The sequence below is a fragment of the Jaculus jaculus genome, chromosome 5 (assembly GCF_020740685.1).
Source record: "Jaculus jaculus isolate mJacJac1 chromosome 5, mJacJac1.mat.Y.cur, whole genome shotgun sequence".
NCBI classification, from domain to species: Eukaryota; Metazoa; Chordata; class Mammalia; order Rodentia; family Dipodidae; genus Jaculus; species Jaculus jaculus.
In genome coordinates this window covers 58794416-58809512 of record NC_059106.1, presented here as the reverse complement: position 1 = coordinate 58809512, position 15097 = coordinate 58794416, and the positions used below count along the sequence as shown (strand labels likewise).

The following is a 15097-nucleotide window of genomic DNA, read 5'->3' as shown; positions in this document are numbered from 1 at the left end:
AATAACAATTAAAAAAAATAATAATAATTTTAAGCTGGGAGTGGTGGTACATGCCTTTAATCCCAGCACTCAGGCGGCAGAGGTAGGAGGATTGCCATGAGTTTGAGGCCACCCTGAGACTCCATAGTGAATTCCAGGTCAGCCTGGGTTAGAGTGAGACCCTACCTTGAAAATCCAAATAATAAAAATAATAATGATAATAATTTTTAAAGTTAAAAAATAGCTAGGCATGGTGGTGCATGCCTTTAATCTCAGCACTTGGGAGGCAGAGGTAGGAGTATTGCTGTGAATTTGAAGCCACCCTGAGATTACATAGTGAATTCCAGGTCAGCTTGGACTAGGGCAAGACCCTACCTCAAAAAACAAACAATCGAACAAAACCTATAAGCTGAGATAAACCCTTTCCTTTCATAAGCTGCTTCTGGTCATTGTTTTGCCTCAGCAACAAAAAAGTAACTTCTACACCCCTATTCTAAATTATTTCTGGATAGTCTTGGATACTGAAGAGGGATAAACCATCAGTCCCACAATGACAGCACTGCCATGTACGCTGAGGAAGCTGAAGTTCAAAGAGGTTAGTTGACTCCTGGGTCACAGATAATCAGCACCTACCAGGCCTTAGCACGAGCCCCTAGACCTTAATGCAACCATCAGAACTTAGTTCATCTCAGCAGTTCCCTTGTACCAACCTGGTGAGCTCCTGCCGCTGGAGGCTTTGGACTCTGAAACCACAGAGAAATAAAGAATGAACTTAAGGTGTGATCCCCCCAGGATATGGCTAGCACTCTCCCATCATTTCATCAAGAGTGGGCAAGGAGTCCGGTTCTTTCTTGAAGCTGGGACTCAGAAGGTGGGAAGATGCGTCTCAATGCCATGGGAAGATGGGCTTTCCCATGAGGGTTAAAGCTTTGGAGGACTGCTACGGGACAGAAAAGAACAGAGTTCCAGGCCAGGAAGGGTGACAAAATAAATAAATAAATAAAATTGCTGGAGTGCTTTGGTGTAACAGCAAGGGGGATCATGCGAGGACAGAGGCTCAGATTTGAATGAAAAGGGTGAGCAGGAGGATCTCTCTGGCGCAGAGGAACAGAGAACGTGGGCTCCAGGAGGAGAGTGGGCTTGGGGGGTGGTGTGGTGGCTGAGGCTCTGGAAGAGGAGCCAGAGAGGCCTCACAAATGATCGGTCCAGTTACCGCTTAGGCGAAGAGGCCCGAACACTATCCACTCGCCTCGGCCGCCATGCTCTACACCGACCGGTGTTCGAATCTCCCAGGGCGAACTCCTCCGGAGCGGATTCTTCGCCTTACAAGTCTGTGGGCGACACAAGCCCAAAGACCCTCAGCCACTTAGTCCTGCCCTCCGGCCGAGTAAATTCACTAATCTACAAGAGCTAGACCTTCAAACTCCCGCCCTTGAGATCTGCCCCCAAGCCCCGCCCCCAGAAAGATAGGCCAATCCCCAGCAGCCGCAATCCTCAAGGCCCCGCCCACAAGACGCCTCCGCCCGCGGTCCGGCCTATCCGGAGCCGAGGGGAGGGCTTCCGGCTTGCTCACCGGTTGGCATGAACGTCCCTGCTGCTTGTCACATAGGCTCACTCGGGCGTGCAGGTAGAGCGTGTCACTATTCAAGAAGCGTTGCAGGGTGAAGGCAAGGGTCACCTGTAGAGAGACCCCGTTGCCCGCCAAGTCCTGGAGCAGCCGGCCGCCGACTGGGCAGCTGTAGGGAGAAGGCAGCCGCAGCCTCTGGTTAGCGGGCCTCCGCAGGGCCTGCAAGCTTTGCAAGCGAGATCTTTAACCACTGAGCCATCTCTCCCTGCCCAAGCACAAACTTTGATTCCACCCCCACCCCCAAATTACCTGTGCTATGGGATTGTAGGTGCCGGATCCGCTGCTGAGCTGCTTTACGTGAATTAGTTTTTTGTTTTTTTTTTTTTGTTTTGCTTTGCTTTTCGAGGTAGGGTGTCCCTCTACCCTAGGCTGACCTGGAATTCATGATGTAGTCTCAGGCTAGCCTCAAACTGCTGGGATCAAAGGCATGCACCACCACGCCTGGCTACATGAATTAGTTTATTTCATCCTAACACCAGTTTGTGTGTGTTTAACAAAAGTTTTTTAATGGGTTTTTGAGGTAGGGTCTCGCTCTAAGCTGGTTGGGTAACCAGGCTGACCTGGAATTCATAGCAGTTCTCCTACCTCTACCTCCCAAATGTTAAGATTAAAGGCGTAGCTGGGTGTGGTGTTGCATGCCATTAGTCCCAGCACTTGGGAGGCAGAAGTAGTAGGATTGTCATGAGTTCAAGACCACCCTGAGACTACATAGTGAATTCCAGGTCAGCCTGGACTAGAGTGAAAGCCTACCTTGAAAAGCCAAATTAAGATAAAATAAAATCAAAGTAAGATAAAATAAAGATTAAAGGTGTGAGCCACCATGCCCAGCTTTTAAAAAAAAGTTTAAAAAAATATTTTATTTATTTATTTGAGAGAGGAAGAGAGAAAGAGGCGGATAGAGAGAGAGAATGGGCATGCCAGGGCTTCTAACCACTGCAAATGAACTCCAGACACATGCTCCCCCTTGTGCATCTGGCTTACGTGGGTCCTGGGGGAATTGAACCAGGGTCCTTAGGCTTCTCAGGTATAAACACCCTAACTTCTAAGCCATTTCCCCAGTCCCCCTTTTTTGTGGTGTTTTATTTTTTGAGGTAGTGTCTCCCTCTAGCCCATACTAACCCGGAACCTTACTCTGCAACCCAGGCTGGCTCAAACTCACTGCGATCCTCCTACCTCACCCTCCGGAGTACTGTGATTATAGGCAGGAGCCAGAGCCACCCTGCTGGGCATCATCCTAACACCAATATTCTGAGGGAGGCAATACTTTTGTTCAGTAAATGGAGGCACAGAAAAGTTAGGTAGGTTACTCAACCAATGCTCTGCAGGCTGTGGCTGCCATGGCGCCAATGCTGGCCCATGCCATTCATTAACAGGTTCTTTTTCCCTGATAAAAGAGGAATTCCTGGCTGGGGGTGTAGCTGTGTGGTAGAGGTCTTAGAGGGCTTTCCTAGCAAGCTCCACACTCTGGGTTGGAACCCCAGCACTGTGGAAATAAAGGAGGAATTCCAGCTGGGCGTGGTGGTGCACACCTTTAGTCCCAGCACTCAGGAGGCAGAGTGAGTTCGAGGCCAGAGTGAATACCAGGTCAGCCTGGGACAGAGTGAGACTCTACCTCGAAAACCAAAAATAAAAAAGGGAATTCCAAGTTAGACCAAATTCAACAGTGGTGTGTTTCAGAACCTAGACTGAGCATGAGCAGCAGTCCTTGATGAAACTCAGAGCCCCTCTTGTTCTCTCATCTGTGAAGCGAGGAAGTAACCTCGTGAGATTGTTTGGAGTGCTAAGATAAAAAGCATGTGCCACCATGCCTGGCTGAGACCCAACTCTTCCTTAGACTGTTTGCAGTCCCTATACCTCAGGATTCTCAACACTTAGCAAAGCCTGCCACTTACTTACCAAGCATATGAACCAAGCCTTAGTTCTTCGTTTGTAAAATGCTAATGGAAACATAACTATGTCATAGAGTGTGTTGTGAAGCTTAAACAAGTTGATAAACATAAAGTAATTCAAACTGCCTGACATGGGATAAATACCATGTTAATATTAGCTGTCATTAGCTATTATATGTAATATGTGTTCAACATATAAGTGTATAGCACTCTGAAATGTTAGTGTTGTTTGTTTTTTCAACAAGTATGGTTTTGTTTGGTTTTTGTTTTGTTGGTTTTGGTTTTTGATTTTTTGAGGTAAGGTGTTAACTCTAGTCCAGGCTGACCTGGAATTTACTATGTAGTCTCAGGATGGCCTCGAACTCACGGTGATCCTCCTACCTCTGCCTCCTAAGTTCTGGGAGTACAGGCGTGTGCCACCATGCCTGGCTCAGCTGTTTGTTTTTGAAAGCTGTTTGGAGGTTCTAGCAGAGAAGCGCAGCTACTCCAATACCCTTAGCCAAAGTCCAGGTCCTCCTCTATTGGGGGAATGCCATCCTCTTTGACCGACTATATAGCTCCAGGAGGGACACAAATGGGAGGAAGGGGACACCCGCCTAGCCAGCCAGATCAGCTAAATCAACCCTGGCGATCAAAGGAGTGACAGATGTCACAGCTAGATCACCCTCACACCCTGTCTGTTTTTGAAGCAGAATCTCACTCTAACCCAGGCTGACCTAGAACTCACTCTGTGGCCTGGGCTAGCTTTGAGCTCATGGTGATCTTCCTACCTCAGACTCCTTAGTACCCACATTAGAGGTCTGAACTACCACATCTGGCTATAGTAGGTTCTTAATGGAGAAAAATGTTTTAAAACTGAAGTTGGGCGTGGTGGCTCACATCTTTAGTGTCAGTGCTTGGGAGGCTGAAGTGGAAGCCTGGTGTGAGTTTAAGGCCAGCCTAGGGCTCCAGAGTGCGCTCCAGGTTAGCGTGGGCTATGGTGAGACTCTGCCTCAGAACAAGAACAAAAAGCACCTGTATAAATAAGCCACAGTCCAGGAGCTGGACTAGCATGGGCAAGAGGTTGCTGGGGCCTGACAGACTCTTACCTGTCATTTACAAAATGGTAGGTGGCCTTAACCCCCGTCTTGGAGAGGTTGGTGCTGGCGAAGACCTCATTAGCCACCAAGGCAAACCTGCCGGGATCACTGTTTGTGGACTTGAGGACCACGTAGAGGGGTGTGCCAATGACAGCTGTTCTGTTCTTGAGTGAGGAGGAGAGCTGAGCATCTGTGAAGACGCTCAGGGTGACGATGGTTTCCCCAGTACTTGGAATGTGGATGGTGCTATATCCAGAGTGACAAAAGTGAGACCTCAGAGAGAAGGACTCTGACCTTCTGCACCACACCCAAAGTCACTGAGCACTGGTAGCCAAGTAAAACAAGGACAACAAATGAGGTGCCACCTTACAGAATCCCCAGACCCTGGAAGCTATTCTAACCCATGGTAATTTACATAAGTGATCCATAATGCATTGCTTCATAGAAACATCTTGGCCAGGTATGGTGGCACACGCCTTTAATCCCAATACTCGGAAGACCAAGGTAAGAGAATCACTGTGAGTTCAAGGCCAGCCTGGGCTAGAGTGATACTCTACCTCAAATCACAATCCTCCCCCTCCCCCCCAGAAGCCCAGAAACATCTTATTTCTCCCTCCAAGAGGTGTTTGTATATGGGGGTTGGACAAAGGGTGCTCAACTTCTTGAGGGTGTTGACCCTTTAGCCTGGATTATAGATAGCAGTGAGAACTCAAGGAGCCTCTCAGGGAGAGGGCGCCAGCAGAATACAACTCACGGACTGGAGTCCACCTGGTTGGAGAGAGTCTGGCTGACATTGACCGCCAGAGGATAGACACAGCTGAAGTTGAGCATTCTGGAGTCAGTGGTGTTGGAGCCAGGGAGCACCTGTTCAAGCTGCACCTCCACAGAGTACAGGGCATGGCTGGTGTTGGTCTAGAAAAGACAGGGAGGAGGCCACTGCTCTCAGTTCTCCAGGGCAATGCTTTCCCCCCTCCTAACTGGCTTCAAGATGTTTATTTAAATAAAAGTAATAGCTAAAGTTCATGGAGCCTGGAACTGTGTGCCAGGTACTCTGGCTTGATCACAGTTCTCTAAGAAGAGCTCCATTATTAGCTCAATTTTACAGAAGAGCAAATTAAAGGGCTGAGAAGATGGCTCAGCAGCTAAAGGTGCTTGTGTGCAAACCCTGCTTGGCCCAGTTCAGTTTCCTAGTACCCACGTAAAGCTAGATGCACCAAGTGGCCATGCCTCTGAAGTTCAAATACCACGGAAAAGAGGCTTGGCACACCCATACACACACATGTGCAAATACATAAATTCATTTAAAAACATTTTTTAATACCAGGCATGGTGGTGCACGCCTTTACTCCCAGCACTCAGGAGGCAGAGGTAGGAGGATTGCCACGAGTTCGAGGCCATGAGTGAATTCCAGGTCAGCCTGAGCTAAAGTGAGACCATACCTTGAAAAACCAAAAAACGAAAAACAACTTTTTAAAAAAAATTCCAAGTGCTTGTTCTCTCTCTCTCCCTCTCTCTCTTTCTGCTTGCAAATAAATAAAGTTAAGATGGGTGTGATGGTGCACAACTTTAATCCCAGCACTCAGGAGGCAGAGGTGGCAGATCACTGTGAGTTCGAGGCCACCCTGAGACTACATAGTGAATTCCAGGACAGCCTGGGCTAGAGCAAGACCCTACTCGAAAAACCAAAAAAAAAAAAAAAAAAAAAAAGTTGGGGGGGATGCTGGAGAGATGGCTTAGCAGTTAAGCGCTTGCTTGTGAAGCCTAAGGACCCTGATTCAAGGCTTGACTCCCCAGTACCCACGCAAGCTAGATGCACAAGGTGGCACATGCATCTGGAGTTCATTTGCAGTGGCTAGAGGCCCTGGTGCACCTATTCTGTCTGTCTCTCTGCCTCTTTCTCTGTCTGTCGCTCTCAAATAAATAAAAATAAACACAACAAAATAAAATAAAAAATAGAAAAAAGAGCAAGTGGGCATAGTGGCACATGCCTTTAATACCAACACCCAGGAGGCAGAGGTAAAAGGATCTCCATGAGTTTGAGTCCAGCCAGGACTACAGAGTAAATTCCAGGTCAGCCTGGGCTAGTGTGAGACCCTACCTCAAAAAATCACATAAACAAGCAAAAAAAGAGCAAACCAAGGCTTAGAAAGGGTCAAAGAGTTGCCCAAAGCAACAGTCCAAACTCAACATCTCTGCTCCAGGGTCTATGGTTTTAAGTTCTAAATCATTTTTTCTTTCTTCTTCTTCTTCTTCTTTTTTTTTTTTTTTTGGTTTTCCAATGTAGGGCCTCACTCTAGCAATCTTTCTATCTCTGGGTCCAGAGTGCTAAAATTAAAGGTGTACACCACCATGCATGGCTTCTAACCTGGTTCTTAATTTCTTTTTTCTTTCTGTCTTTTTCTTTCCTTTTTCCTTTCTTCGCTGTCTTCTTTTTGTGAAACAATGTCTGATATCCCAGGCTGGGCTCAAACTTACTATATAGCCAAACTCCTGATAGTCTTGAACTCCTGATTCTCCTGCCTCTACCTCCCAGGTGGTGGAATTGCAGCCAGCATATTTCATTTTGTTATTGTTTTTTTTACTTAAATTTTTAAAAATTTTTTTTGAGGTAGGGTTTTGCTCTAGCCAAGGTTGATCTGGAATTTATTATGTACTCTCAGGATGGCCTCGAACTCACAGCAATCTTCCTACCTCTGCCTCCTGAGTGCTGGGATTAAAGGCATGTGCCACCATGCCCAGCCTGTTGTTTTGAGAGAACAGATTGCTGGAGTTCCTTTGCAGAAGGTCCAGACATGTCCATACTTACTCTGTCTGCCACTCTTTCTAATCAATACAAATATTGCCAGGCATGGTGGCATATGCCTTTGATCCCAGCACTTGGGAGGCAGAGGTAGGAGGATTGTTGTGAGGGCTGAAGAGATGCCTTAGTGGTTAAGGCACTTGCCTGCAAAGCCAAAGGACCTGGGTTCAGTTTCCCAGTTCCCATGAAATGCCAGATGCACAAGGTGGCACAAGCCTCTGGAGTTCATTTACAGTGGCTAGAGGCCCTGGTGTGCCCATTCTCTATCTATTTGCCTCTCTCTCTCATAAAAAAAAAAAAAAGATTGTTGTGAGTTTGAGGCAAGCCTGGGACTACATGGTGAATTCCTGGTCAGCCCGGGCTAGAGTGAGATCCTACCTTGAAAGAAAAATTCTAAGTCCTGGAGCTGGAAAAATAGCTCAGCTGTTAAAGGTACTTGCTTGCAAAGCTTGTCAACCTGGCATCAACTTCTAAGCTACCCATATAAACCAGACACAAAAAGGGTACAAGCATCAGGTGTTCATTTGCATTGGCAAGAATCCCTAGTGCACCCACCCACACATACGTGTGCAAATTAATTAATTAAAATATATTTTTTAAAAATTCCAAGTTCTGGGCTGGAGAGATGGCTCATCAACTAAGGTGTTTGCAGACAAAACCTAATGACCTGAGTTTGATCTTCCAGTACCCACGTAGGGGAAGATGCACAAGTGGCTCATGCATCTGGCATTTGTTTGCAATAGCTAGAGGCCCTGGTATGCCCATTCTGTGTGTGTGTGTGTGTGTGTGTGTGTGTGTATGTCTCTCTCTCTCTCTGCTTGCAAATAAATAACTAAAATGTATACATTTTTAAATTCCAAGTTCTTCCAGGTGTGGTGGTGCATGCCTTTAATCCCAGCACTTGGGAGGCAGAGGTAGGAGGATCTCCAAGAGTTCGAGGCCACCCTGAGACTACAGAGTGAATTCCAGGTCAGCCTGAGATAGACTGATACCCAACCTCAAAAAACCACACACACGCGCGCGCGCACACACACACACACAATCCAAGTTCTTGGTTTAGGGATATAGTTTTTTTTTAATTTAAAAATTTTATTAATTAATTTAATTGTTTGAGCGAGAGAGAAGCATATAGAAAGGGGGAGAGAGAATGGGCATGCCAAGGCCTCTAGCCACTGAAAAAGAACTCCAGACGCATGCGCCCCTTTGTACATCTGGCTTACATGGGTCCTGGGGAATTGAACTTGGGTCTGTTAGCCTGGCAGGAAAGTGCCTTAACCATTAAGTCATCTTCCTAGCCCTGGGGATATAGTTAAATGGTAGAATGCTTGCCTAGGCTAGTTCCTAGGCTCAATCTCTAGCACTGCAAGAAAAAAAGGGGGAAAGGTTTGAGGGGGGGGGGAGAGAAAAAACAAGTTAGTTCTGGTCCCTGTCCTAAAAGGTATTTTTTGGCTGTTTTGTATTGTATTTTACTATTTACATGAATTTTTAAAAAGTTTGTTCATTTATTTGAGAAAGAGAGAGATGGAGAGAAAAACAGAGAGAATGAATATGGGCATACCTAGGCCTCCTGCCACTGCAAACAAACTCCAGACACATGTACCACTTAGTGCATCTGGCTTTATGTAGGCACTGGGTAATCAAACCTGGGCTGTCAGGCTTTGCAAACAAGCAGCTTTAACTGCTGAGCTTTCTCTCCAGCCCCCGAATAATTATTTTTAAGTCCTTTATATTTTATTTTAACTTTATTTAAAATTAAAGTAAATAATTTTAATTATTATTGCAGAGAGACAGAGAGAGAGAATGGGCACACCAGGGCCTCTAGCCACTGCAAATGAACTCCAGATACATGTGCTACCATGCATCTGGTTTATGTGGGTTCTGAGAAGTCAAACCTAGGTCCTTAGGCTTTGCAGGCACGCATTCTAGCTGCTAAGCTATCTCTCCAGCCCTGAGTTATTTTTGTAAATTTTTTTATGAGAGAGGAGAATTGTCATGTTAGATCCTCCAGCCACTGCAGTCAAATTCCAGATTCCACTTTGTGTGCATGTGCGACCTTGCACGCTTGCATAACCTTGTGCATCTGGTTTATGTGGGATCTGGAGCATCAAACGTGGGTCCTTAGGCTCGCTGGCAAGCTCTTTAATGGCTAAACCATCTTTTCAGAATTAATTTTTTATTTTAGAAATTAGACAAAGTCTGGTGTGGTGGTACAAGGCTTTAATCCCAGCACTCAGGAGGCAGAGTAGGATTGCTGTGAGTTCAAGGCCACCCTGAGACTATATAGTGAATTCCAGGTTAGCCTGGGCTAGAAAAAAAAAAAAAAGAAAAGAAACTAGTACAAGCATGGTAACATATGTCTATAGTTCTAGCATTGGAAGGCTGAGGCAGGAGGATTACCAAGAATTGAAGCTGTGCAGTTTTGGAAAATCCCTCAACTTTTCTGAACCTTAGATTTCAATGGCTTAAGGGAAATAAAAGCCAGGTGTGGTGGCACACACCTTTGATCCCAGTACTCTGGAGGCAGAGGTAGGAGGATCATCATGAGTTCTAGGCCAACTTGAGACTGCATAGTGAATTCCAGTTGAGCCTGGGATAGAGTGAGGCCCTATCTTGAAAAATTAAAGAAAAAAAGAAAAAAGAAAGATTTGATGTACATGGCACATAGTAATGCATAAATAAACACTACTTGTAGCTATTTCAAAGTGTTCATAGCTAACAGTTTGGAAACTAATGTCCTGATCTGTCAAAAATAGTGCCATTACAAAGGGGCAACAAGATGTTTTCCCTCAGCAAGACTGGTCTGATGGTTAAGATTTGAGTCCACCCAAGTTGTGACTTGCCCAACCCCTCCTTTCCCAGCCCCATCCGCAGCCCTCTCCTCCCACGCCCCATCAGGTGCTCTTCAGCTTACAGAAAGGTGGAGTCCACAGGTGTCCTTTTTCTTCTCCAGCCGGAAGCTGTGGACTCGGTGTCCCTGCTCTATCTTCCTGGTGCTGAAGCATCCCTTGAAGGCACCTTGCCTCAGTACCCAGTGGTGAGTCTCCAGGAAGCAGCTTCTCAGAGCCACCTCAATGTCCTGTGGCCAGCAGTGCAGGGTCATCAACTTGCTGGTTAGCTCTGTAGGGGTCAAGAGCCAGAGGAGGGGCCTCTGAGGCATCCTGATGATGCCATGGAGGGGGAACTAGTTCTCATGTGGGTAGAGGAGATTGGAGATAATGGTCCCATCTACAAAGACTCCCTTACTCACAGAGTCTCTCACAGGTAAGTCCCCATGGTCATCACTTGCACTGTGGGACCCTGATCCTTGGCCTTCACTGGCCCACTTAGAATCTCTTCCCAAGAGTTAGCCACTGGACCTCAAAGGAGCTGGCATGAAGCTTGGGAGGGGAGGGGCTCATCTTGTGCCAGGTAGGTTGAGAGGTAGAACAAGGCTGGTGTGAGGGAGAAGGAGCAGAGCAGGTGCAGGGATGGGATGGAAACTGAGAGGGAGTCCCTGCTTCATTCCATGTGCTGGTCCTTGGAGACCCCAGCTGGAACCTGCCCCTCGCCTTGCTGAGAAAATATTTTCTTTTAGTGAAGGCAGTTGGTTTCTGTTACTTGATTGGCAAAGTCAAGAGGCTTATTTGATTTATTCTCAATTTCTATCTCATTCCAAGCGAGAAGCCAAGTGCCACTAGGAATAGGGGAGAGAGTTAAACTGTTTGCATCAATTTTTTTTTTGGTTTTTCAAGGTAGGGTCTCACTCTGGTCCAGGCTGACCTGGAATTAACTCTGTCATCTCAGGGTGGCCTTGAACTCATGGCAATCCTCCTACCTCTGCCTCCCGAGTGCTGGGATTAAAGGCGTGTGCCACCATGCCCGGCTTCAATTATTCTTTTTAAAAATGTTTTATTTATTCATTGGCAAGAAGAGAGAAAGAGAGAATGGGCACACTGGAGTCTTTGCCACTGCAAATAAACTCTGTGCATCTGGCTTCATGTGAGTACTGGGGAGTCCAACCTGGACCAGCAGTCTTTGTAAGTAAGTGCCTTTAACTGCCGAGCCATTTCCCCAGCCCATAAAGTCAACGATTCTTTCTGTCTATAGAGCCTAAACTCATAAAAGACATATTTCTAAGGGAAGAAGGCATCCTCACAGGAGGAATTTTTTTTCTGTTTTTAAATTTTTTCTTTTGCATTTTTTTAAATAAGTGAGACAGAATTGGACCCCCAGGGCCTCCAGCCACTACAGTCGAACTCCAGATATGTGTGTCACCTTGTGCACATGTGTGACCTTGCATGCTTGCATCACCTTGTGCATCTGGCTTATGTGGAATCTGGAGAATTGAACATGAGTCCTTAGGCTTCATAAGCAAGTGCCTTAACTGTTAAGCCATCTCTCTAGCCCAGGAAGAACATTTTTAACTTGTGTGTGTGCATGCACACATTACTGTGAATCAAATGTAGGGCCTCAAGTCAGGTTTGGTGGTATATGTCTTTATTCCTAGCACTTAAAAGGTAACAGTAGGAGGACTGTTGTGAGTTCAAAGCCACCCTGAGACTACATAGTGAATTCCAGGTCAGCCTAGGCTAGAGCAAGACCCTAAATTCAAAACAACAACAAAAATCTAGGGTTTCATACATGCTAGGCAAGTACTTAAATCACATTACCAGCCTTTTTTTTTTTTTTTTTTTTTGAGTCAGTGTCTCACTCTAACCCAAGCTGACCTGGAATTCACTCTGTAGCCTTGTCTGGCCTCCAATTCATGGTGATCCTTCTACCTCAGCCTCCTGCATGAGCCACCATACCCATTTTTTTTTAATGCAAAAGAGAGAAAGGAGAGAGAGAGAGAGAGAGTTGGTGTGCCAGGGCCTCCAGTGCTACATTCAAACTCCAGACATGAGTGTCTCCTTGTGCTCATGTGTGACATTGTGTACTTGTGTCACTGTGCATCTGGCTTACGTGGGACCTGGAGAATCAAATAGTGGCCTTTAGGCTTTGCAGACAAGCACCTTAACTGCTAAGCCATCTTTCCAGCCCCCCCCCCCCCATAATATTTCTTTCTTTCTTTCTTTCCTTTTTTTTTGAGACAAGGTCTCATGTAGTGCAGGCTGACCTCCAACTCATTGTGTAGCCAGGGATGATACTGAACTTCTGATCCTCTTGCCTCTACCTCCTGAGTACAGGTATGTACTGTCATGTCTGTTTTGTGTGGTGCTAGTTATAGAAACTGGGGCTTTGTGTAGGCTAGTAAGCACTCTATGAATTGAACCATATCCCTAGCCCCCATTTCTTTTCTTTTTTTCATTTTTCTTTCTTTTTTGTTTTTAGACAGGTTCTAGTACTCTGCCTTATGAGTACTGTGATTTTATACATGAGTCACCCCATTCCAGCCTAGCCAATAATCTTTTTGTTTTGTTTTTTTGAGGTAGGGTCTCACTCTAACCCAGGCTGACCTGGAATTCACTAAGTAGACTTAGGGTGGCCTTGAACTCAGGGCAATCCTTCTGCCTCTGCCTCCTGAGTGCTGGGATCACAGCTATGTACCATCACGCCTGGTGCCAATAATTTTAATTGGCTTTATTTTTGATTCTAGAATCAGACCGCACTTTAGTTCATAAATTGAAATAAGTGGGGCTGTGATAGGCCATTCACTTAGATTTGATTCTTAGTGTGCATGCGCACACACACACACACACACACGAAAAAGTGTTTTGGATGGTCTAAGCAAAACAGCTTGGTTTTCTAGACAGAAGGACTTGAAATAAACAGAACAAAGATTGGCATTTCAAAGGTATTTTCCTTGTAAGAAAAGAACAGGAAGAAAAAACAATAGAAAAAAAATCTGCTTGGTTAAATCACCAGGTTACACTTTTAGCATATTGATTTAGGCAGAGAGAATTTCATTATTGAGCCCATTGAAACAGGCCTGTTTGGGAAATTTAAGTGTTGTCTCTCATGTCCTCTGGTTTGTAGGAATGTGAGATAGGTAACTTAGTTTCAGTATGGTGACATGAAACACTAGCCTGAGATGATTGCATTTTGAGTTTTAATCTGGTCTACTGGGGCCTTTTCAAAATAATGGCCTTCTATAATGCTTATTTAACAAGTGAATAAAAGCTCTGTGTGTGTGTGTGTGTGTGTGTGTGTGGTGTGCACATATGTGTTTGTATGTGTGTTTGTGCACACGTGTATATATGACTGTGGAGGCCAGTGGTCTTCCTCAATCACTCTCCACCTCCCTCTTTTTTTTTTTTTTTACTTGCTAGTGTCACATACCTGGTAAATTGTGGAATGAGATTCAATCTCAGGACTGTGTTGCCAAAGCCTGGGCATTGTTCATCCCACAGAGGCAGTGAGGTGTGGAAAGATCTAGGCATTTGGTTTGAGGCTGTGCGCTATTGAATGAACTGCCTACTCTCATTGAGCCTCAGTGTCCCCATCTATAAAATGGGAATGTTTGATTCACTGCTAAGGTTTCTTTAAGCTCCACCCACATCCCAGCCCTTCAGATAGAATGTGTAGGAAGGGCCTGGGCCTCATCCTTAAGCTGAAGTCTGTCGTTTGCTCTTCTGGGTGGGTATAGAAAGAAACCTGGGAGGTAGGGCCAGGGTGAGGCCAGTGCCCACCCTGCAGAAAGAGCCCCCATCCCTGATGCTGGATCTTGGGGACTGGAGCAGGATAGGTTGTCTCTCTCTACCTTATTTGCCCAGCTGTCTATTCTCTTACCATCCATCACTTTAATTTTATTTATTTATTTATTTATTTGAGAGCGACAGACACAGAGAGAAAGACAGATAGAGGGAGAGAGAGAGAGAATGGGCGCGCCAGGGCTTCCAGCCTCTGCAAACGAACCCCTGACGCGTGCGCCCCCTTGTGCATCTGGCTAACGTGGGACCTGGGGAACCGAGCCTTGAACCGGGGTCCTTAGGTTTCACAGGCAAGCACTTAACCGCTAAGCCATCTCTCCAGCCCCATCCATCACTTTAGACCAGTGAATGCTAAGGTCTTACCCATCCTCACCCACTCACCCAAGCCCTTTGGACTGGGTCCTTCTGAGCCCTCTCAGAGTTTGATGTTCACTCTGGCCCCTGTCTCTTCTTCAGTTTGTTCACACAGGTTACTCACACTTACCTGAGTGGGCGTAATAGCTGTGGTTGCACATACAACCTTCCGTGCCTGCTGCGTACTCATCCAAAGCACAGGCCTCAGCTTGAGGACTACTATTCTGGCTAGATTTGGGGGGTTTTGGACCAGTCTCAGCCATCGCAGAGGACTTGGTTGTCATTGAGGAACTAGGGACAAGGGCTGTGGGATGATGAGATGTTGCTTTAGGTGCCTGGGCTGTGTCAGTGCCAGCACTTGAGGCTGATTGTGTTGGTGGGGACAGGGTCTGCTGGGCTGTGCTGGGCTGTGAATCAGATGGTTTGCTCGAGGGGATTGTTGCTTGGGTTGGAGGGACACTTGTAGTTTCCACTTCTTGTGTCTTAGACATGGTTGCTTCAAGAACAGTTATCCCAAGAACTCTTGTCCCCAGGGTGGCTATGTTTGGTGAAGAGGTATGGATAACTGCCCTGGTTGTCGTGGATAAATATTCATTCATGTCTGTGACTTTGTCTATAGTTATTGAGGACAGAGTTAGAGCTGACTTCTCAGACCCTGTGGTGATCACAGACTCAGATGGTTTCAGATCATCATCTGATGGTCTTAATGCTGTAGGATCTGTGATCGTGACTACCTTCTC

General features: G+C 46.1%; 1 protein-coding gene across 1 annotated transcript; it reads right to left on the bottom strand.

The window, feature by feature from the left end:
- Positions 1-657: 657 nt before the first annotated feature.
- Positions 658-14848, bottom strand: LOC101595138 (pancreatic secretory granule membrane major glycoprotein GP2-like). The gene is made up of 7 exons (XM_004657309.2): positions 14488-14848; positions 10286-10491; positions 5329-5486; positions 4584-4820; positions 1553-1715; positions 1193-1310; positions 658-722 (listed from the first exon to the last, which is right to left on the bottom strand). Exons 1-7 carry the CDS (start codon positions 14846-14848, stop codon positions 658-660), a joined length of 1308 nt encoding a protein of 435 aa, XP_004657366.2.
- Between the last annotated feature and the right edge of the window lie 249 nt (positions 14849-15097).

What these genes read in the sequence shown, in the direction of transcription:
- LOC101595138 (XM_004657309.2), bottom strand. Translation starts at nt 14,848, where the DNA reads ATGTCTAAGACACAAGAAGTGGAAACTACAAGTGTCCCTCCAACCCAA. An exon ending in TACCATTTTGTAAATGACAG is followed by an intron (nt 1,716 to 4,583) that starts GTAAGAGTCTGT and finishes TTCTCCCTACAG; the next exon opens with CTGCCCAGTCGGCGGCCGGC. An exon ending in CGGGCCTCTTCGCCTAAGCG is followed by an intron (nt 723 to 1,192) that starts GTAACTGGACCG and finishes CTGTGGTTTCAG; the next exon opens with AGTCCAAAGCCTCCAGCGGC.